Raw genomic sequence first — 23336 nt, 5'->3', positions numbered from 1 at the left:
ACAGAGAGGAGGCTTCTCTGCTAAACCACAGAAAAAGCGACAAATGGCAACAGGCTTAAACGGATGGAAAAATATCTTTCAGCTGCCAATAGTGGGAGGGGAGTTGCGAAGTGATGGAGCCGATCACCTTGAGAGCTGCTGAGCTTCTGCCTTTGAACAGCTTTCAGAAGTGGTTGCACAAATGTCTGTCGAGGCTAATTCTGATGCCAGGAGCGACAACTGATCCTGTCTCATGACTGAGCTGGACAGGATGACATTGTGAGCCTTCCACAGCTTATTTTTTGCTTGGTTGTCTCCTCCTGAGCCAAAATCATCCTCTGTGGGAATTGTTTTCCACCTGTCATTTCTCCTTAAATACAATTTACTGCTTCAGGGTGATCAGGGCCTGTTGATTATGGGCTCTGAAGGAACGAGCAGCTCTGATACGTGCCTGTTTCTGTATTGTGATAGGAAGGCCAGTAAGACACAGCATATAGGTACAAAATATACTAGAAAAACATGATATTTAAGAGGTGCTGAATTTTCTGAGTATAAAGAGATAATACTTTTCATTAGAGATGCTTAGGCATGTTTGTTTTCATATCTGAATGTCAGGATAGAATGAGATTTATTAAAACTTGGTTATTAAATCCCTATGATGAAACCTTGCTCTGAGCACAGCAGAATCAGTAATGGAAGGGACGGGTGTGAGAGGAGGGACCATACCAAGCCACCCTGCAGCTGTTTCTCGTCTTCAGTGTCTGGAAACCAATGTTGTGCTTATTGATCTATTTCTTGATTCCACCCTGTCGGTCCCTGTCAGTCCCTGTCAGTCCCTGAGAGCAGTCACTGCAGGTAAAAGCTGTTCTCTGCAGGAGCTGGAGGTGCACTACATGGAGGTGGGGCCTCCTGCAGTCAAATCGGGATTTATAGGGCATCTAATGAGAACAGAACTCGCTGCTGGCCCCAATGTCTTTTGTGGTATACAAAGTGCCAGCATACACAGGAGTTGGGTCAAAGATATTGTTAGCGATAGAATATTGTGCCATATGGGCACAATGCAGGTGCGGTGTCACCCTGCATCCTCCCTCCAAAGTTCTCTAAAGAATAGCATGTCCTTCTCACTTTAGAATGATAGCAACGGAAAGTTTCAGCTTTTGAAAATCTACCACAAAAAAGAGCTTTGAACTTCACATTCTTTTGTTTTAAAAATGTCCTAATGTATTTTAGGTTTCTATTGTTTGGTATTGGATTTTAAGCCATGAAAATACTGGTATTACCAGTACAGTACCATGAGTCATAGCTTTATGCCTGGTACCAGAGTAACCATTAAATGCTGGTCATTCATCATGAAACGGTACAACTCACTGAGAACAGCAATAACTTCAAGAGTTTGCTTGAACTGCTGCATTTACATTCTTGGTCCAATTTATAATCCTGGAACTATGTCAGCTTTATGCAGAATAATAAGACAAATATTACAGCTATGGCATTGCAGAAAGTAAATGCTTATTTAAACATGCACCTTAAGCACAGCTCTAGGCAACCTTGTAAATCACTACTCACCCTGACACAGCTCTTAGCTAAGTGTGATTTACATATTTTCCTGACAATGCTCTCTCAAAATAAAATTAAATAAATGAAAAATATGGGTAATTAAAATAATGAAAAGGTCCTATTTTAGAATTAAAAGTCCTTTTAAGCTTTTAGATACTATCTTCAGGTAAGTAATAAAATGCCATTAACTATAGATATGTTACAGATGTTTTGGAAATAGAAATTGGAAACTATGCCCAATTCTTTTCAATTGAAAAAGATGTGAGGTAGAAACATATACTGTAGTGAACAAAATGGGGAAAAAAAAGTGTTTTTCTTTGGGAACAATATGGGAAATGAGGAAGAAGGCAGTTAAGGCAGATGATAATTGAAAGCATGAGCATGTCAGGAACGGTAAGATTTTTGAAGAGCGGTGATGTACTCATGCCATGAAGTGCCATGTTCTTTAACTCTACTGTGCTTACTATCCCCAGTGAGTCTCATGTAGCTTCTCCAGCCACCCTCCCAAGTTAGTTGCCTTATTTTAATAATGATATTAAAAAACTAGGGAATAACTGAATACAGTGACAGAACAAAGAAGCCTTGGGTGTTCTCATGTGAGTAGAGATAGTAATGATTCAGGTAACTTCTCCAAAAAAGTAAGCAGCAGTAAGGCAGGCATAAATATGGATGGAGCCACATGAAGGAGCTTGTCATGAGCTATTGTCTGAGCCCGCTGTACAGAACAAGAGAATCAGCAAACCCTCAGCTCAGAAATTAAAAAGAACAGAAATGACCACAGAGTCTATTTTCATTTTCATGATGCATATGGAACTGCAACTGTACCCAAGACTGCAGCATCTTACAAAAGCACAGGGCTTGAGATGGTTCCAAAAAGGCAGCAGAGCCTCAGAGACCAGCACTGGCACTGGGGCAGCTCCCCAGCAGCCATCGATCTCTGCAGCCAGCCCACAGCCCAGGAGACAGCTGGCCTGCAGCCTGCAAACCTCCTGCCCCTGGAGACCTCCCAGGTACTGCAGAGGGGTGAGGGAGAAAAGAGGAGGGGACCAGAGCCTGGCACGACAGAGCCCCTGGGTGCTGTAAGGAGGCTAGAGAAGTAAACAGATTTTTCTGTATTTTCCATTTACAAGCACGTCCTTGGGAGAAGGCTGGAATCAAACCAGTTAGTAAAACATTTTGATTTTGACAAATTAGAAAATATTTCTTTGGAAATTTTTTGTCTGGGCTTTTATGAAGTCATACAGCATCAGCTATGACATTAACTTTGATAAACACAATAAAAACCTTATGTTGCCTGGCTTCTTTAATGCCAGCTTAATAAGAAACCAAGTTCCTCACATCACAGCATTGCGTAGCTGAATGCTTTTCTGCAGTTTGTGTTATCCTCCGAAGCTGCAGCCACTAGTAGTTTTTCGAAACCAGACAGCAAGGCAGCATGACTGTAGTTGTACTCCAGCAAATCTTTTTTTCCCCTTATGTACATCTGAGACAGGCAATCAAGCAAGTATACGGCTATTTATTTGCCACTACTGCAGTTAAAGCTCATATGAACCATTACAGAGAAAATTACTTTTCTTTCTCAGTTTATATGCTTGACCTTGGTAGCTTTGCTGTTCGCTGGTACTGTTGCCATGGAAATAGGAGAATGATCTTTCTGTTGGTATCATTGCATAATTAAGGGTCACCGAGACGGTTTAGGTCAAGAGATCATTTTCAAAGTTCAGCTCCTCAGGGGGTGAACGTGAACCCACAGAAATTTTCTGTATGGGTTGATGCGATTGTTACTTTGTCATCCTAAATAAAACTAGGAGCCCCACTAACTTCAAGCCAAGAGCCAGAAATACTTGCCAAACCTACAGATTTCCAGTGAACCCCGTCTCTGTGAGGCTGCTTTTTCCGGGTGTTCCCAGGCATACAGAACTACCAAGCTATGAAGTTCATTGCCACTTCCCAGCTGAACAGTTGCAGCTGGCTATGTAATTGCTCCTGACCATTCTGAATTGTGTTTAAAACACAATCACACTTGTAAAAGCCTCTGGTGATGGAAATTTGTGTCTCTCCAGGATGTAGCTAGCTCAGAATTTTTGTTCCTAATGGTTTATCTTAGAAAGCTTGATGTTTCTACAAGGGCAGTTTAAGAAAGGACAAATAGGAGCCTGTCCTTCTCCAGCGGACACTGACAGTTTCTTTCTTCCCTTGCGAACTTATATATTCAAAACCTGTCCCACTTTTGACAGGCCACTTTGCTAGATTACCAGTCATTTCTGTTGCTTGCCTCCAGTCTTCCCAGAGGACCGCACTTTCCTTGAAATCTGGTACCCGAACTCCAGCATGATGCTCCAGCTCAGGCATCACCAGCACGGAGCACAAAGTAGGGGCTGCTTCCTATTTTTAAGGTATGATGTTCCCGGTCCGACATTCCAGATTAAGGGGTGGGGGGAGAAATGCAGTGGGGTTACATCACTGACTGCAGTTTTATAAGTCTTAAAGAAACAGTTTTATAAACTGTATTTCATTATCATTAAGTGAAGCTGGGTGCATGTTAATGCCTAATCCTGTGCGTTGGACAACTCTTTGAGATGTTTAGGGGGAAAAAAAGGGCCCATCCTCCTGTTTTGCCAAGCCAAAATGGACGTATGCTGGCACAGCCTTACTGTTCTCGTTTCCCTTATCTTTTCACAGAGATTTTTGGAAGGTCTGTCTGTCTTTAGCTCCTGCTCTCTGAGCAGGTCTACATTTTTGATATACCTTTTCTGTTTCCCTGTGTGTCCTTTCTGAACAAGCTGTGCCCTTTCATATCAGTATTCCAGTCATGTGAATTCTTCCTTCAAATCTCCTGTTCTGTAAAGGAAAAGCGAACACTATGAGGTGCTTTTCATAACTTCTGTAATTTGACAATCCCTCTTTATTAGCACTGTGCCTGTCACCTTTAGTTTACTGCCAGGAAAACAAAGATTTTCACTGCATGATATAATAACTATAAAAAAGATTCAGATGGTGGTAAATAGTGCAATAAGACTAATTTTCAGTATATTGTTTCAAGATGACTTGCAGAGATTTAGCCAATTAAAAGCAGTAAGTGCTGGGCTAATGCAGATTCATGCCTCAAGCTGACAGTACACCTAGGGACAATCCATAGCGAAAGCTGTCAGGAGATGGAAGGAGTCCTGCACTGAGAGCTTTGCAAATGGATAAAACAATGGAGACTGTAGTGGAAGAAATAATTAGGTTCAAGTGTTGGAGAAAAGGAGTAGATGACATCTAGCCTGGTCCATCCACAGGCAGGATCTAGCCCTTTGGGACATTTCCATTGCCTTGCCCTTGGAAGAGACAAGTAATGAGTTTTCTGGGAATAAGCTGTCGTAACAAATTCCTTCTCCTGGGTTGAGTCCAATGCACAGCTAGGCACTGGGTCCCTCTTAGGAGAAGGGGCGTGGGTGGCTCTGAAGGAACATCTGTTTTTGCACATGCAGAGTGTTCTGAGCAGCCAAGGTTAGAGTATCCTATTAATATGTTGCTCCTATAACTTTTTTTATTATATATAAATATATGACTTTAAATAACTTTATTTATGGTCATATTTGGCAATTAATTATTGGATATCTTTGTCTGACCTAGAAATAGAAATAATACTAAAACCATAACCTTTTCCAAGGCAGAACTAGCTCATGGCTAACTGATATGGATAAAACCAAACCCTCCTGCTTAGTTTTTGTTGTCTGTCTGTGAGAAAAAAATGCTGCTCTTTTCTGGGGTGCTTGCTCTGTAAGGTCCCAACTGAAAAACAAGATGACTGTTCCACCTCTGGAAACACACAGACCCTTAACAATAGCATGCTACATAAAAAAGACCTGACCCATTAGAACATTGTGATTTATTTTCTTTTTAAAACAACAAGTTAAACACTCCAGACTTACTGGTCAATCTGCTTTTGTGAGGCTATTAAAGAACCTCTGAAGTGGAAGTGGGTAATGTTTCTTGTCTTTTTCACCACCTCTTACTGCCTTTAAAGTAACTCTAGAATCAGCTTTTAAGGATGAACCGAACGCTGTAGGAAATACTGAAGTGAACCCTTTGTGTTCAAGAAATTCATGAATCCTCACTATTGTAAGGATCAGGGCTTGTTCTTTTCCTTTTCAACTGCTTTCATTTTCCACATGGTTTTCTCAGAATTTGATTGTTTTGGCTTCTGGCCATGGTCATCGGTACCAACCGCTAGGAAATTTGTTCTGTCACCCATTACCAGAATCTCCCAGAAAACCTTTTTCAGCAGCTACATTTTTTGGACTTCCAAAAGATATGCATTGTGACCGCAACAAACAGGCAACCCTTCAGTCTACCTGGTTTTTAAAGAAGTGCACCAGGATTGTGAATTTATTATAAATGACTGTACGCAGAAGGACTGTGTCATTGCTCACCTTTGACGGTACTCAGCAGGTCTGAAGTGATTGTCTAACTGGAAATAGTTATGCTGCATGTTCTTTCAGAGGGTTGCTATGGGAAAAGAGAAAACATATCCTGTTACACTGGGGCTGTTCCTGAGGTTCAAGTGATGCTTCAACAGAAGCAGAGCATGAAAGGGAGCACAGAGACACACAGTGTTTTGATGATTAAAGCAAATATGCAACAAGACCATTCACTAGCAAAAGCTCCCAATCACCTTTTAAAAGCGATGCTTCTGGGTGTCTCTTGGGAATAAATACAGCTATGGCTGGGTATCCTGTGGCACAAAGCCTCTCAGCGCAGGTACGATAGCTCCTCATCAAAACGCAATTATTAATATTCCTTGGTTGGATGTGGAACGTTCTTCTACGGTGAGAATAAGCTCTTACTATTTTCTTTGATGACTCAATAACAAAGTTCAGTAGAAAATTAGTTCTAACCTTGAGCTTGGGGATTGAGAAGCAGAGAATGCTGTCTCAGCAGTAACACAATGAGAGAACTAGTGTCAAAAATGTTGGAGAAAGGAATTTTAGAAAGAGAATGGAAAAATCCCACAGCAAATTCAGTTCCCCTGAGAAGGTCCTAACCACCGAAAATTCAGCGTGCCAGGACGTTACATTTTAATTCTTTATATTCTTTATATTCTTTTAATACCTTGCATTAAAGACAAGGAGAAGGACATAATTTAGTTAAGTACTTAATAATTTCTTTGGAAAGTGTGTTGGTTGGGGTTTTTTTTGTAGTTTTAGAATCAGGAAGTGATGGAGTTGCCATGGGACTTGATCTGTGGGAGGCCTTAGCAAGGCATGGATTCCTACATCCCTGGTTAGGTGCTGAGGTCAGAAGTCAGCCCCTGGAATTGCCTTCTTAGCATTAAAATTCTTAAGGTACCTTCATTTCTGGTCATGGCCATAATTCTGTCAGGCTTGATGGGGGTTTAGAGGGAGACTTGGATTTCAGTCCTTGCTTCACTTAATATTTAACACAAAATAAGAAATATTAATAAAGCAAGGATTAGGTAGTACTCCTGTCTCTTAGGGGTGTGCCTCATGACTAATCTGTGGAGTACACTCCCTCTCTGACCCAGTGAATACTTAATTATTTAATGTAAGTGGAACAGGTTCAATAGGCAAGAATGAGCATCAAGCAGGGAGTCAAAATGCTCTTCTAGAAAAAAGGGAACTGCAGCCCCTCAGGCAGAAGAGGATTTGAGCCCAGACCTACATTCTGGGCAAATGCTGTATCTACTAAAGGCAGCTGTAGCTTTTGGGAAGACTGATGAGAAGCGGCACTGCTTCAGCAGCATCTGCCTTCTTGTGAGGGTCTGTGGTAAGAGGGCTGGGTATTGTACACTGAGCACAACAGAAAAGGAATAATGTCACCCCCCTTTCCCACTCACGTGATAAACATCAATCTGAATCTAGTTGCTGTTGCAGCCCAGATTTTGGGGGGGGTTTATACCTGCGATATTTTTGACTAGCAGCATCTTCCCTGGATTATAAATGGCACCCACCAGAAAACAGTGATCTGAAGTGTCTGTAAGTATTTCTTACTCAGTTTCACGACATCACTGTGAAAGGGCAAATAACATTTAGGAAAACTGGAAGTGGCATCTACAGTTATCAATGGTTTTGTCTTTTTTTCTTTAAATTTATTATAGCTGTGCCTAGAAATCACCTGAGATTAGGCTAGGACCTGTGTATGTGCTAATGAAAAACATTCCTTTTAGCATCAGCCTTATTGTCTACACAGCCAAGACAAGGTATAGGAGGAGAAAGAGGTGCGTGTATATTTGTAGGAGTGCACGAGCTGCTGCTCAGTGGCAGGAGAAGAACTAAAATCCACGTCTGTCCTTTCTGAGATGAGAGCTCTACCCAGACAAGATCAAGATGTCTAGCAGAATTCAGAGATTAATTTCACTTTGAGAAAAACCCAAACACCTACTCTTGATGTCACTTGCATGCAGCGTATGGAGTAAGTTGGTTGCTAAGTTAGAAGGGGGCCTGAGGGATTTCACTCAAGCCTGTGCTTTGGCTGCTCTGCTAAGCTGCTTATACTGCCCAGAAAACAACTTTACTTGGTTGTTTTCTATTGAGGAGTGAAAGGGAGCATGACCCTGTAGACTCCAAATAGCGTCAGTGGCTTTGGATCAGCCCTGGAGACTGTTGTGTATCTTTTCATTTCTGCTCATTCCCTAGTTCACCAAAAAAGATGAGTTGTTACCAGTATTCTTCCATTTGTCTGTCCGATGTTGGTGGCAACTCGGCACCTAAGTCACTTGGCATGGGGTTTGCTCCCTGGAGAATCAGGTAACAAAGCGAGCAGCGACACTGCCATGGTCGGAAGAGCTGCCACTGCTCAGCCACCAGCAGGACCGCAAGCCCGAGCGCTGCCTGGGTGCACAAGGTGTGTGCTGCAGCACTGCTGAACGCCGGTGAAAAATATTCTCAGCCGCAGTCAGAACTGTTGCATGGATTTCCCAGGAGCTCTCCAGCTTCCAGCCCAGAGGTTAGTGAACACCACTTGTAACAAATGGGAAGCTGAAGCTAAATTCAACTTTTCCCAGCATTGGTCTGAAATGTTAGCTACAGCTTCTTAAATTTATTGATTTTTATATAAAGTACAAAGGCTATTGCTGGAAATGCCTAGTGAAGAGTTCAAGAAACAGGAGAGAACTTTTAGTTAAAAGGCCTGTGTGTCAGGGTGACAATTTCGGTGAAATACTTTTTTTAGACAGCGTTTCCTCCAGTTATTACATAATCTGGGTTTATAGGTCTGAATTTAGTTCTTACTTCAGCAGGTATTGTGATTAAAAAGTGGATGTCAGAAGTCTTAAAAGGATTAGTGTTCCATATTTAACCAATAAAATTGATTTGTGATTAGGGGTCCCCTTCACAGAAGTGATGAAGTTTTCTTTCTGCAAGCAGTGAAATTTCTTTCTTATAGCTGTCAGTGTTGTTGTTCTGCATCAGTGTAAGATATTGACCGTGTTCTCAGGGCAACAGCAGAACTGGGCAGAGATTAAATAAGGGGAAGGGAGCCATCTCAGTTGAGTAGAGCTGTTCCAAACCAATTGCAAATACAGTAAAACTATAGGGCCCAAGCCCGCTCTTGGAAAAAAGATCCTAGGAACTTCGGTAACAGTGCAATGATTTTATATGATGTTGGTAATGAAAACACATCTCAGAGGTGCTGAAACCTGTACCTCTTGCACACCAGGACTTCAATATGGCTGTGATGATTATCCCACTCAGAAAATTTCCCTTCCTTGGTCGGTTGATTAGCACACGCTTCGGGATCTCGGCTGGTGTAAGACACTGGCTAACAGTCTGTCTTTGACTGAGTGAGATTGAGAGAAAATACCAAAATCCCACGCTGAAGTGAATGCTAAACCCAAAGCAACCAAGCGAAGCCAACTGAAGGAATTTGGAGTGGAAGATCTCTGGTAAGCGAGGTTTATTTCTCAGGAATCAGAATTAAACAGAACAGGAAACGGGAAGAAAAATCCTTTTTTTCAACAGGACATTTAAAGAGTGCATGTTAAGTGGACAGCTTGATTAACAGTTAATGAAAGAAATTAACGCTGTTCTTGCAAGAAGTGTAACAGAAAATTTTCTGAGGATTTTCGAAGAACTCCACCCTTCCCCCACGGCAGGATTCGTACAGGACTGCTCAGCTGAGTGGGGCTACAGATGAACTTGTAGGGGCCAGCGAAGCCTGCAGAGCAGCCTCTGCAGATCTGACGGCACGTGTGTCACAGCACAGTACTAATTCACTGCTGCTTGCTTTCTGCAATAAACCACCACGCTAACCTGAACGACATCAAGTCATGCCAGTGTGGTTCTTGGTGAGCGGTGCTTCAGAAGTTCTGCAGCCCAGCTGGAGAGGTTGTTAGTGTCGGGGCAGGGTGAGAAACAACCCTAACTGTACACTGAATTGATAGATAGGCTATGTACAACTAGTCCTATCCCAAAGGCTATTCCATGTACACGGGATATAAAAATTTAATCAGACTCGAGGTATTTCTATATTTTCCAGAAGTTGCCCAAGTAATAACAGATACATACCTTAAAAATTTATATTGACAAAAGGAAACAATAGAAAGGAGAATTAAGATCTGTCATGCTGGTTTTGCTTTGTTCCTAATTAATTCTAGGACTGATTATTCAGTGTATATAAATTCAGAGACACAAAAAGCTCATCAAAATTAATGCTATTAGACTGCAGAAGAGTAATAATATCTGAGCTTTTAAAAATGCATATGAGAAACAGGCTGTTAGGTTGCTTCTAACTTCAAAGGCCAGAGCATGGGAAGGGGGACACAGGAGAAATTCAGAGCATCCTTTGTACAGCATTGGCTATTCTGTTTTCTGACACATTAGGGCACAAGGACAAAGAAAGATTTTAGGAAGGTTTACGAAGTCCTGGTGGGGCTGGACCTCAATATATGCAAAGTAAGACCTGCCCTTGCCCCAAAGTATTGCTACTTCATGTCACGAATTTCATAGACAATATAAAACTGAAGCGATCCTAGTGACTTCTTTTTTAAGGTTGCACAGTTTAAGTCATGCAGTATTCCTTCTCCAAAAACATTTATTTGATTTCATTCTATATCTTAGTGTACTAGAACTAATCTACTAAAACATTCATGTAGCAAAGAAAAATGGGAATAAAAAAAAAGTATGTGCAGTGTGTCGGAATTAATGTGCCTAGTGGAACATTAACTTCTGTATTTCCAAGATTTTTTAACCTTGCCACCTTAATGGTGTTCTGATGCACCATTTTACATTTAGTATTTTTCTTTTTTAAAGTTCAAAGATAAAATGAAATAAGGATGGGAAAGGGAGGGGTAAGTAGAAGAAAATAAAAGAGCATCAGGAACAATAGAGCTGAGTCCTTTGCTTGGTGAGTAAAGCTCGCAGACATCTTGAACTAATAATTTCATACATAGGATGAAATTCAGAGCATGCAAGCACAGAAAGTTATGCAATAATTAGGCAAAAAAAAAAAGACTTTAGATTTAAGTGATACATATGCAGAGCTGACCCTTAAGTCTTAAATGAATTTCACCCTCACATGGCTGCTTTTCTAAATGGAGGCACATGAAACATTAATACATTTGCATGAAAAATCCCACGTCTGCGTTTTGGTTTCATTTTAGCTATGTATTTCTGCTACACATGTGCTGAACCCTGTGCTTAATAGCGAACACACAATTTTCAAAAATAAGGCAATTGTGATGTTAAAGGCTCCTGAAAATTCAAACTGTAAGAATGGTTTTGAAAACATTGAAATTGAGTACCTAACTATTATGCCGCCAACCACAAATTACAGATGAAGCTTTTTATGCTCTGACTCAAAAATAAATAATGACAACTTATTTCTGGCAACAAATCAGCTGTGGAAAACTATATTTCAAACTGCAAATCTTATAAAAATTGAGAGTGTGAGAACAAAAGAGAAAAAGAAAAAAAGGGTGGTTTCTAATGAAGACGGTTTTGCAAGTGTAGCTGTGTTAGGCATACTGATTGCCTGCTGTATCAGGTTAGAGAGGACATCTAAACTATCATGGAACCTGAATGTAACTAATCCATCTTCCAGGTGGTGGTGTGTTCTCCCTCGCAGCCTGCCCTGAGTCCTGCACAGATGCATTTTCCTGCAGGCACAAGGGCTCTGTAAGAGAATGCAGGTCTTTCTGCACAAAGTTGATTGCAAAGAGGTGGTCTGCTGGGAGCTCCCCAGTGGAGCACATCTTACATTATGATTGAGGTGATGAGCTTTAATCTTAAAAGAACCAAAACCCCAAAGCATCTTTGATTCATAAAAATAAACTCATATCAGTTGTTTTAAAATTGTATCTTTTAAAATGCATTTTTTAGTTAAATAAGAGAGCTCAAGCTTTAAGGAATTCCTTCATTTTCTGGCTGAACAAACTCTTTGCACAATTAAACTGTATCGTGCAGAAATTCATGACCAAGGACATAAAGATGTGAATCAATGCAGAAAAAAGTATAAAAAAAATCCAGAGTCTTTGTTGTCCCAGATTTCCTTATAAACCTGAAGTCTATGCAGTTCTTCATCATACACTTTTAATCAGGGATATAACAAAGTGTGTGCTCAGGTCACTGAAACGAGCAAGATGTCTTGTCTCTAAGTTTAATTAAAAGATTTCTTCATTGAATTGTGTTGTACAAAAAAAATCTCATTTGTTTTATGTTTGTTGTAATTACAAGTGATCTCTTGTCATGCAGCTCTACGCACTTGTCTCCTAAACCTGTACTTTAATCTGTGCAACGGGGGTAAAAGGCACAAGCAGAACATTAATCTTGCTGAAACAACCTTCTCTCTTGCACAGGTTTCTAGCTAAATAGAAATCTGCAAACTTGTGGAAAAATGTAACTTTATCGAGCATGGACTGACTTTTAGTTTCTCACTACCCCTGATCCCTTTACTGCCCTCTTGGCTTCTTCATCTATTATTGTACCGTAGACTAACTTAACTGAAATATTTTAAACACATATTTAATTGTAATGGTAAGCATGTACTTAAATCCTGCAGGCTACACAAGAATTAAGTTCAGTGTTTGTAAGTGCTGTGGTAAGTAGAGATTAGATCTACCTGCCTTGTTGATTTGGGTTTCAAATGGGGACAGGTCCAGTCTTTATTCTTTCTGTCTTGTACCACCAGAACTGAACTCAGCTGCCTTGGAGGAAGAGTTTGTCCTTTGGTAGCTGTCACTGTAGATGTGGTGCCTGGGTGTGCAAAGGCCTGGCGGGTATTCATCCTTGACAGGCAAAATTGCACTGGGCTGTCTAGTGTCTTGTGGGCTTCACGGGTGTTTCTGAGCGATACAAAGTGGACAGATGTGAATGCTTCTGGGTTGCCCTGTGCTGTGAGCTAGATGTGTAGCAGTTACTGGGGAAAAGTGAGTGATGACTTGAATCTGTTATTGGTCACCTGGCCCTGTTCTATTTTACATTTGCCTTTACTGGGTCAAATTGATGTGAAAATGAGCTGTGGAGGTGTTTGTTGTTTTAATCAAAAAGCCAGATGGATTAGGCTAAGAACAGAAGGACTGCCACCTCGGATTAAACCAGATGGGCTGGGGGGTCCATCAAACCCTGCATGCCCACTACAAAGGTCAGAGTGACTCTTATCTGAATACATGCTGCCACCTTTCACCACACGAAAAGATGAGGGACTTCCTGCACAAGTGGTTGCATCTTACTGTCACGTTTAGCAATCCACAACAGAACTATCTTCCGTGAATTTATAGGATCCTATTTAGATGTCCATAGCATCCTGTGGCAAGGACTTCCATAGAGTAATCCTGTTGTCTTCCTAACGCTAGAAACACTCTGTTGGGCTATTACTACACTCTTGAAGTCACTATTACAGGGTATACACAGACACAAAAGCACAAGTCTTTTGAGCAATTCTTTAGCATGAATCAGAGATGATGCTTTGAGGGCTTCATAAGAAGACAGTTGTGTGGGATAAGCAATAATCTTTGTGAGTTAAATTTCATCAGTTGTGCCTGTCTTTCTTGGAAGTGACTGCATGGTATTCAGGCGCAGAGAGGTATTAGCAATGTTGCAGCAGAAGAAAGCAGAAAACCAGTGCAAGTATTGCCTGTACCTCAGAAGAAGCAGGGTCCTGAACACTCAGTGAGGCTCGGCTGCCCTTAACTCCTGTTGGAGGTGAAGGAAACAAGCTCCTTGTATAAAGTGCATAGTTCTTCGGTGTTTAATGTAGGTGGCTATGAATACATCATATGCACACCACATTCATCTGAATATGAAGAGACCTAGCTGTGCTCTTACAGTTCAAAACATGGTGTCTTTGTTTTCTCTGTGGCTCCCTTTGTTTACTCTATATAGATTTGGTCCACAGAATTCAGCTGCTGCAGAAAACTTTCCGTGATCATTTAATTCTGTGGTATACTACAATTTCTTTTCAATTTTCCCTATAACAAATATGCTGTACATAAGTCATTAGGGCAAATCCCCAAATCGCTCATTTTCTCAGTGCTATTAGCTTTTCAGCTGTCATACCACCTTTTACTGAAATTCTGCCAAGTCCTCCAAGCTAGGCAGAGCGAACATACATCAGTAGGGACCTCCAAGAAACACAGGCTATTTCAATGTTTGGCGTAAGTTTCTGTGAATCAACTCTGAACAAAGCAGGGGGGTAGCAGAATAATACTGGAGTGTTTTGCATTTGGCAGAGTTACATCATGTTTCTTCCCAGTTGTGGTGAATAAAAATCCCAAGTCACTTCCTTTAAGAGAAATAGCATGTTGTCTTGACTCAGCTGCAGTGCTGAACAAATGTGTCCTCGACATACTGCACAGTGGGTTGTGTTTTTCTGTGTGATGCTGCCTTTGTTCTCAGTTTCAGCCCTCTGTTTTTGACTCTTACACTTGACTCCTCACTGACAAAATGATATTTCACTGTAAATGGAAAATACGACTGCAGTAGTTACATGATCATCTCTCCATCTCTTCCACTGCACCCTCAGTTACTGACTCTTGATCTGTATTTATCGCATGTGATACCAAAGTTCTGTTATCCCCATTTTCATAGATGAGGAATGAGTAAGTAAAGAGACTTGCCCATGAAAACAATTTTATGGCAAAGACAGTCACACACACGCTGCCTTGCTGCCAAGGCATAATTTGACAGACTCCCTGGTGTGTGGGCTGAAATTTGTTTAATTGTCTCATCACATTTCCTATTTTTGTTTTCTCTTTCAGACTAACAGCTAAAGCTGTTGCTGTTCTCTTACCAATCTTGGGAAGCTCGTGGATCTTTGGGGTTTTGGCTGTCAATGCCCACACATTAGTATTTCAGTATATATTTGCTGTTTTCAATTCACTACAAGTAAGTACCTGGTGGGAAAGTTTATGGCTACCAAACCGCTGCTGAGATCCAATAAATGGATCATTAGTAATGTTTTCACATGCTTGTGTTTATTGGATTTTTTCTATGTTCCTTCCTCTGTCTTTCAAGTCCGTGCTGACCATACAGTGCTGGAAATTGTTTAGTCTCTGTATGAACAGAACTTTTATCCCACTCAGTGTTTCCAGTAGCCATAGTTAAATAAATGAGACAGTGAGCTTGAGAAATGAAATTCATTTTTCCAGCACCATGTACCACAGGCAAGATTCTGCAGCAGAGATAACAGAAAATTTTTCAGTGTTGGTTTGTGGCTTCATTACTGAAACTAAATGAAAGCAAACAGAAGTTTGTGGGAAAGGTGCGGCATAAGGAGAAAAGTGGAGATACTCTGCCTGCTGCACATGACTCTTCCATGCAGGCAGCTAGACCCTCATCTTCTGAGCACACCAATCCAGGAAAAAAGCTCTGTCCAAGAAGGAATGTAAGCATCTTGCTTAGCTTTAAGCAGACATTTCAGTAGAGGCCTAAATCTATAGGTGCATTATAATTCTTTCCTGAATAATGGTTACAAAAGGGAAGAAAAAATGAATTCCTGTAAATCCTTTTTTTGTCTCAAGAAGAAGTAGTACTATGGTCACAAAAAGAGTGCAACAAAGTTCTCCCTATAAGCTGATAAGAAAAGTTCCAATTTTCATCCAGAATAAAAAACCAATAGTTTGGGTTAATAATTCCCGAAAGAAAATAAAATTATTTTGGGAGGGAAAGGGGATGGGACCTTTTCACTTTCCATTTGACAAAAAGCCCGAAGATAGCAAAATTCTGTTCTGAAAATTTTCCTAATGCTAATACCTTGCTTTTCTAATGTGAAAAATATTGACCTTGTACTTCCCAAAGAGCATTTCCCTCTGCCTTTATCTTTGCAAGTACAGGCAAAACGTTCTCTTGTCATGAAAACAGGAGTCCAGCTCCGTTGCAGCCAGATGTCTCCTTTAGCACCCCGAGGTTTAGGAGATGGTGTTTTACAGGAAAAGGTCCAGACAAGCCTCGTGGTATCCTAATGCTGCAGGTTTCTGCAGTTTGACATGGGCACAGTTTGGCCTGCTCTTTGATATTTATAGGGCTCCAGCTATCAATACTTGCTTTATACAATACTGTGAGAGACACTTTACTGTATTTCATCCTTCACAGTCAGTCTTCACCCTTCTCCCCCCTTTTTTTTTACAGGGATTTTTCATGTTCCTGTTTCACTGTCTTCTGAATTCAGAGGTATGTAACCAAATGGTGTTAACAAATCTGGTGTTACCAAATTCAAGTAACATGAGTGTAAAACAAGAAAAGACTTCCTCCTATGCCACTATGTCTGCTAAGCCACCAGTTTCTTTTTTCTTTCAATTAATGTAAGACCGTTAGTGACTTTGACTTGTGGCATTTTGACCCTGAACTGACATTTATTTCACTTGACGCAGGAAAGGTTTAAAAAGAGAAACATCGTAAGAGACAGCAGCTTAAGACTAAGAAAAGAAGCTCTCCCGAGGGCGGGAGGGGCTGAGCAGGGCATGGGCTGTGCTGCAAAGGGAGGATGCTTCAGCAGTGGGAGCAGGACTCACTCTGGCGGTCCCTGTTGGGGGGCCTCTGGCTTTGTTACATCTGCAGTTCCAGAGAGGAAAATAAATATTCTCAGGAAAACATACTTTTGGACATTGCTCATTCAATCCTTAATGGGAAGACAAACAGAGTAGAACATATTCCAGGTATTTTTCTTGGCAGGAAATTCAGGTTTCCATAGTGGATCGAGGCATCTTTTTGCATTAGGGCTGTCTCAGAGCAACTGGGGTAAAGCCAAGGCAAGGCTGATGTAAATGGGGCTTGTGGAGACCATCTCTGCTGGGCCTGGAACTTGCAACATCCTCTCCTCCCATGGCAGATAGCAGAAAATACTGCTGATAACAACAATTTCTTACGAAAACCATTTGCAGCACGCTGATGAGGAGTACTGCCTAGCGAACCCCCAGCTCCCAGCTTTGATTCTCCCACAGCTGGCTCTTCTGGGCGCTATGAAGTAGCTCTGCCCCATCGCTGGCTGCTCCTCTCTGTGCAGCAGTAGCACTCCAGCTCTTCTGTGGAGACATCATTTATTATTTGCCAGCCAGGTCCGCCTTAGAGCATTGATGTGAACCTTTGCTACAGTCAGTCTGGGGAGGCAGGACTGTCTGAAATTCTTGATCTTTACTGAAATCAACTAAAGTTAAGCAGGCAGGTTAAAGGTAAGGAGGAAAAGTATTTCTTTATTCTGTTCTCCCCCAGGCTCAGAATGCTTTCTTCCAGCTGTCAAGCTTCAGGTATCTTACATTAAATACAAATATTTGAATTGCTTCTAGTTTTACAGGAACCTCATGAGAAATTAAATTCAGAAACTTCTCAGAATTTGTATCCTCAAACAAACAGTTTATATAGAGCTAACGTGAACTGTCATTTTTGGAGAGCAGGTCTTATTGGGTCCACTGTATGCTGTGATTATCTAAAATACTTCTTCAGCTGAACCATGAGAATTCTTGAGAATTTCATTCTTACCATAATAGTGAAACTCAAGATACTGTAAAGCAGCGAAATCTGCAGATATTTCCAAGTGGTTGGGTAACGAAGAGAGCTTTATTCCTAGTGTGCCTGGGCAAGGAATGCACACACACTATAAAGAAGCACAGGAGAATGGGTCTGACGGGGACCTGAGCAGCCTCTCCTGCAGCGCACCCAGCGTGCCAGCGGCACCCATGGCAGCTCAGTCTTTGGAGCCCCTTGACCTCCCTCGGCAACTTGGCTCTGTGCCTCACTTACTGCCACTCCTAAATTGTAGTTTTTATCTTTCTTGCTGTAGTCTGAGCTTCTTATTTCCTGTGTTAGCTACTACGTGTATAAAGACTAGGCAATTCCCTTCCTCTCCACAGGAAAGGAAAGACTGCAAGACTTACGCTGTCTTCCCCCAGTCTTGCTCTTGCTTAAACAACCTCAGCTTCTTGCAATGTGTTCATGCATGACCTGTTACCATCCTTACAGCTCTCTTCAGGGCTGTCTCCAGCAGGCCCGTTTTTCCCAGGATGCTGGACATCGTACTGTAGCTGAGGCCATGCCAGTGTAGAACACGGAGGAAAGATTACTGTATGTGTTTTGCAGACTATGCTTCTCCTGACAAGATGTTCTTTAACACAACATCGTAACACTGGTTAATCACTCCCAGCCAGTAATCCTTGATAAATCTCACTTAGTTGACTAAGGAATTACTGTCTCACTGTCTTTTCTTTATGCAGCTGATTATTTTTACCTTGGTGAAGAATCTTCTTAGATCTATAGGGAATTTCATCCACCATCTTTCAGTAATTTCAGTTTTCAAAAGGCTGGTGGCTGGCTTACATCCTCATGGCGTCTGGATACCATCAGGGCCATGTGAGCTCCAGGGAGAGCCTGCTCGAATTGGGGAGCTTGTCCAGCCCGGGGCTGCATATTTAGTTAGAAAATGTGAAAGTGTCCTAGGGAGCTGCTGAAAAATCACTACAATGGCACCTTATGAAATCTTTAAAACCAGGACTGCAAATCCTGGGGATGTACGCTTATATGCCCTGCCGTTTTGTTTTTTTGCTGTTATTATTTTTAATAAAATGAATGGTAATGCAGTTATACCTTGGACATCTAGGCGGATGGAATAATCCAGATAACTTTAAAATGTTGCCAATGAAATGAGAAATAAGTGAGGTTTTACAGTATGTATTTAAAGTATGGGTACTTGAAAAGTAAAGTTAAACTTTAAAATAAGAAAATGAGTATAAAGAAAAATGTAGGGATGGATGGATTGTTGCTTTTTTGTACAGTGACCTTAATGGGGAGGAAGAATAATGGGGAAATGATTGCACCTGTGAAAATAAACACAGCTTTTTCAAAAGAAATCTACTGGGTTCCAATTGTTTTCCCCAAAGGTTAGAGCTGCTTTTAAGCACAAAACCAAGGTCTGGTCCCTTACCAGTAGTTCGACTCGCAACATCAATGTGAAACCCTTCAGCTCAGACATTGTGAGTATTGCTCCTTTCCTTTTTATTCCTCCTATTGTACTTGAAAGCGTTCCGCATTAAATTCTGTTGGAAAGAAGAGGACTTAAGAAGGCACATGGGTATTTTTAGTACCTAACCTAATGCATGGTGTAGACAGGTGGAATCGCAAGTATTGAGTTGAAACTCAATAATGTAGCTGAAGCTACAGTATGTTTTGAAAGCAAAGGACAAAATTCTGCTTTCTGTAAACTATCAAATAAAAGTAAACAAATGTTTATGAACTCTGGAGTACGGTTCAATATTCCCACCCGCTGTAATGGACTTCATATTATGCATTCAAGCAGTATTTTGGCAATGGATTTGTCTGATGATGATGGCTTTTTGATAGGGCACTTTTAAATAAGTCAGTATGTGAACATGCTTTTCTAGCTCTCATTAAATGTTCTTGAGGCAAAAGGCATCTTGTTTTCATAAAGAACCAGATTTCTGAAGTGATAGGTATTATTAAGTGATTGCTGCCAATCTCCTTAGATCCTGGCAATAACTGTTTAAAAATCCTTTATGGCATATGCTCTCAGGACTCTGTGACAACACTGTAATGTAAATAGATGCTTTCAAGCTTTTATTTCATCCAGACAAGAGTGGCTTAGCAAAATAAATAAATCTATTTTCAATATTATTTTGTCTTCCAGATGACTGGGAACAGGCCAGGCACAACGCCCACAAAGTTGAACACCTGGGATAAGAGCACCAATTCAGCCAACCGCATTGACTTATCAGCAGTCTGACAGTAATACCAGCTTCTCAGCGAAAATCAAGCCATCCATACAGGACCTCTGACACAATGCCCACCAGTTTCTTTTCACTGTTAATACCAGTAGAAAACTGCTTTTTTAATCATGGCCTAAAAAAATGGAAATTGCTATATTGTTTTGTGGAGTAAATAGCCCTCATCTGTTTGCCTTCAGAACTGTAACACATTCTACCACTTGGCTGTTAGCAGACTCTGTAAGAATAACTAGCACAAGTATACACGGGACGGGTTTGTCAGCAATGATGAAAACATTAGGTGTGCGAAAAGGGCTTATAGCTATCCGAATTGTTCCAGGTCCCAGAACAGAGGAAAGGCAACGTACCTCTGGAAAGATGGACTGTTATGCTCTAAAATGAAATGCTTCCCATTGTGCAGTTGTAATGGGGCTATTCTGGTCTTGCTGTGCACTCTCTGTTTACATCTATTATCTTACAGAAGCCAATTATCTAAATGAAGTTTGCTCAAAATACATAGTGTGGTGATTAATTTAAATGCTACAAGGAAGGCAGGACTTGATGGAGAAGCATATTCCAGCTACTCGGATCCCAGTACGGGCACAAAATTAGCAAAGCTAATACACACATACACCTCTGTGCACATAAACAGCATATGGAACATGTAAATCTTCTATATGCAGCCTGTTAGTATCTTAGATATTACTGTTTACATCGTATCTATAAAAGGCAGAAATGGTTAAGGTTGTCCTATAGCAGTCCACAGCATTTCTATTGCCGATTTGTCTGCTGACATATCACAATATAAAGCCCGAAGCTTTTGGATGCAATCAACAGCTGTCCATCAAGTGCATTTTGCAAACGCACTCTAGCTTTTGGAAATCAAAACCTGGCACTGTGACTTACCTTTCCCCTTTTACTGGTCAAATCGAGACACTGAAGTCCAACCACAAAAATGTAATGACGATACGCTGTGAAGACAGCCAGACTACAAGTAAGTCTGTGCATTGCTACCTACAGCCATCTGTCGAATAGGTCTCTCCAGAGGCCTTTGTGGTTTTAAACTCTGCTCAGCACTTAATAGCTTCTGCTTTAGTGCAGCTATGAAATATCTTTAAGGAGAAAAAAAACACTGTAATTTTTCTTTTGATCAGTGTTTTGTCGGTTCTCAGAAGTGATGTCTGGAGCACAAAGGGGCGCAATCTTGGTTGCACCAACGATGCACCTTTCCAGCCGGGGGTAGAGCAGAGTAGAAGCCCCAGAGGTGGTCAGAGCCCCTAAATATGCTTCTTTAGGATTTACTCAGCAGACAGCAACTTGCAAAAACGAGGCCCCCTTTGCCGCGTGGCTTTGCAGCCATGTTTCCTTATTTGCAGCCCGCCCTTGTTAGCTGTAGCTGTCTCCCTAACAGACCAAGCATACTGTTTGGCAGGAATCACCAAGGTAATTAGCTTTCCTAATACACTGGACTATCAAGATACTACAAAAGGAGGGAAAGATGCAAATCTTCAACGTCATTTTTTGCTAAAAGGTTTTCTGTTGGTTTGTTGGTTTTTTTTTTTTCTTAATTAAAGGTTTGTGTCTTTAGCAGGTCAGACTATTTCTGGTCCCAGTGAATCGGGCAAGATACCTGCTATTGATTTCCAAGAGAAAGGTATTTGCACCCTAATGCGTAGGGTGGGAATTCTTTATTGGATAGTAAATTTAAAAAAAAGAAAAAGGAAATTGATCTTTGGGGAACAGGAAACATTCATCAGTTAGGACTGAATTTTAGTGAAGCATTTCATCCAAAGGACAGGGATTTGAAAGTTTATAAAACATCAATGCATTTCATTTTTGATTTATCCAAAACGAGTTTTCTCCTTGCTTCCTTCCTGCACTAAGGAAAAATTAGCTGTTTCAGTTTGGCCCAATCTTTTCCGCCTTCTCCCCTTCCTGGCCAAGACTTGGTGCGGTCACCAAACTGAACACCCACCATCCACCAAGTTTGTCTGTGGCTACAAATTAAAACATTCTCCAGAAATTATCTTGGTTTCACCAGATAAATGCTGGATTTATGTAGCTGGAACAGAGCAGAATGTGACATACTGCATATCACACATACACATGATGAAATAAGATAGGCTTCTAATCTTGTGTTTCCTATTGCTAAATAAGTCAAATTGTTGCCAGCCTGCCTAAAAGGCAGGTCAGTAAAAGCTAAATGTCTAAATGGCTGTGTCTTATATTTTGACTTTTGTGTATGGCTTTTTCCTAGCCTTTTCTCCATTGGACTGCCTTACAGCTGTGCAAATATATCAGCTTTTCTTGGCCTGAGAATGGTTTTTTCCCCCCTCCCAAAATACACAGTAAAAGGAGTCCTCGGAATGTATGGAGGAGATTGTAGCAGAACAGTACTGTGATAACAGAGTTCAGTGTTTGTATTGTGTGCAGAAAACATATTTAAGCATATTTTTAATACCGGAGCCTGTGTTTTTTGGTGTTTTTTTTGTTTACTTTTTTTTTCTTCCTACACTGACCATTGAAACCCTCCTTGATCATTTCTCTTCTAAGCATTGTAGCACAAACAGTTCTGGGAATGATCCAGAGGACATATAAAAGCTTTTTTCCTCCCCCTTTAAATCTTAATTGTTAAGAATATTCCCCTCTACACAATTTTCATTGCCTGCACTTCCTCCTGTGCTGATGTATATTGGCCACCTATCATGCGACATACATATGACAGTATGAAATGACAGTATAAAGGGCTAAACCTGTTTTTCATCCAGGTATAACATATTTTAAAATTATTCACCAAAAGTAAGAAAAGCATGAAAATGTTTTTGATTTTATACTTCAGAATGTGACATAGATGTATTATATACTGAGGGAACAGTTATTATCCTGTGTCTACAGAGATCACTGTGGATAATCGGTATCCCATGCTGTAACTTTTGAATGTTACTTGTGATGAAGCAGTTTGTCTTCTTGTTTATGTCACATGAGGTTAGGAGCTAGAACACTGTATTTGTACTAGGTTGGTGGTGGGGTTTCTTCTGGTTTTGGTATCCTAGTAAAACCCCCCACAAAATCAAATGTATTCCATGGCCTTCTAGATCCATTCTTTTTGTTTAATTCAATGTATTTTTGTTGTTGCTGAATGCAGCAAATGTATTGAATAAGAAATGCTGAAATGAATCTTTAAACAATCTCTTCCTGTCCTCAGTCTTTTGAAGCCTGAAAATCTTGCAGTTTATTTATGGGCTTGTATATAGCAGCTATTGCAATACTTTTTTTCAGGACAGCTTCATTTTGTCAACAGTATGAAATCTTAATTGAATGAGATGTGAGTTTTAAAATAGGTAATGTAGCAAGAATGACTTTGCCAGTAAGTGGTGAAATAATTTAGTTTTGGGTTTTTTCCCCCCAAATAAATAAGAACTCTTAATTTCCTAAAATAACTTTGTATTTGTTCAGTTATTCTTTTGACATGGGTTATAAACAACAGCATAACACTTAGGCTCCCTGTAAGTACTATTGTTGTGATTAAACAAGCAGAGCTTTACTCATATGCAGGGTCCTACTATACGCATCAGGTGTGCCTAGGTAATGTACAGACAGTATTTTTGTATCAATATTTATACCCACAGAATATACTGAAGAAAGTAATTCC

The 23336-nt window shown here is 40.7% G+C and overlaps 1 protein-coding gene across 3 annotated transcripts in view; it reads left to right on the top strand.

The window, feature by feature from the left end:
* Positions 1-23118, top strand: part of ADGRD1 (adhesion G protein-coupled receptor D1) — a 160651-nt gene extending 137533 nt beyond the window's left edge. For all 3 annotated transcript variants that reach the window (XM_037376884.1, XM_037376893.1, XM_037376876.1), the window contains 4 exons: positions 14735-14861; positions 16104-16145; positions 18845-18937; positions 19609-23118. In XM_037376884.1, the coding sequence (XP_037232781.1) occupies positions 14735-14861; positions 16104-16145; positions 18845-18937; positions 19609-19704 (358 nt within the window). In that variant the 3' untranslated portion in view covers positions 19705-23118. The remainder of the gene's footprint in view (positions 1-14734; positions 14862-16103; positions 16146-18844; positions 18938-19608) is intronic.
* Positions 23119-23336: the final 218 nt, after the last annotated feature.

This window comes from Falco rusticolus, chromosome 1 (genome assembly GCF_015220075.1).
Source record: "Falco rusticolus isolate bFalRus1 chromosome 1, bFalRus1.pri, whole genome shotgun sequence".
Lineage (NCBI taxonomy): Eukaryota > Metazoa > Chordata > Aves > Falconiformes > Falconidae > Falco > Falco rusticolus.
This window is presented reverse-complemented; position numbering and strand designations above follow the sequence as displayed.